Consider the following 859-nt stretch of genomic DNA (forward strand, 5'->3'; position numbering starts at 1 on the left):
ATCCTGCATAGAAAATATAATGGAGAAATAAACAGACACACGAAATTGCTGACAGAGTACACATGCCAAGCTGACGATTTCTAAAAAGAATGAAATAGTGCTACAAATGATTGCCACCGACTAGAAATTTTAAGAACATCGTAATAAGAAGCAATACATACATACATACATACATACATACATACATACATACATACATACATACATACATACAGAAATACTCTGTTGTTGATCTCGAAATTCCATTGAAGAAGCCTCGGATCTAGTTTAGAAACCTGCTCTTTCTCTATTGGCATGAAATCTTGAAATAAACTGAATAATGACATACATATACCAAATTATGTGAATCCGAGGAATTTTTCTGTATTCCTTAAATTCAAATACAAACTTCTAATCCTGCCAAATATTATGAAGAATTGATTGTCTCCCTTGTATTAAATGTCTGTAAAGGAAAACTTATAAATACATATTTGTATGTGTGTATGTATGTTGTGTGTATATATATATATATATAAATAAAACATACCTCGGCTTCATAGATTCTAATTGGTTGACAGGGATTAACAGCGACGATAATCTCTCCAATATAGGTCTGCAAGAAATATGTTTGAATATTAAAAACGGGCTATTAACAAACAAACTAAACAAACAAACAATCTGACGATTGCTTAAGTGACCGAAACTTTGAAGTCACAGTCAATAACATTCTTGTTTAAGAATAATAAATTTGTACTCTACAAAATAGTATAGAGTAACTCTTCAGATTAATATAAAATTATTCTTATTATAACTGAACATAAGAACGACGTTAACATATATATATATATGTATATATATATATATATATATATATATATAT

At 28.5% G+C, this 859-nt stretch overlaps 1 protein-coding gene across 1 annotated transcript in view; it reads right to left on the bottom strand.

Moving 5' to 3' along the window:
* Positions 1-859, bottom strand: part of LOC106870779 (chitin synthase chs-1) — a 72,537-nt gene that overhangs the window by 43,544 nt on the left and 28,134 nt on the right. The window contains exon 3 of the mRNA XM_014916976.2: positions 527-592. Coding sequence (XP_014772462.1) covers positions 527-592 — 66 coding nt within the window. The remainder of the gene's footprint in view (positions 1-526; positions 593-859) is intronic.

Source organism: Octopus bimaculoides, chromosome 15 (genome assembly GCF_001194135.2).
Source record: "Octopus bimaculoides isolate UCB-OBI-ISO-001 chromosome 15, ASM119413v2, whole genome shotgun sequence".
In the NCBI taxonomy this organism is placed as follows: domain Eukaryota; kingdom Metazoa; phylum Mollusca; class Cephalopoda; order Octopoda; family Octopodidae; genus Octopus; species Octopus bimaculoides.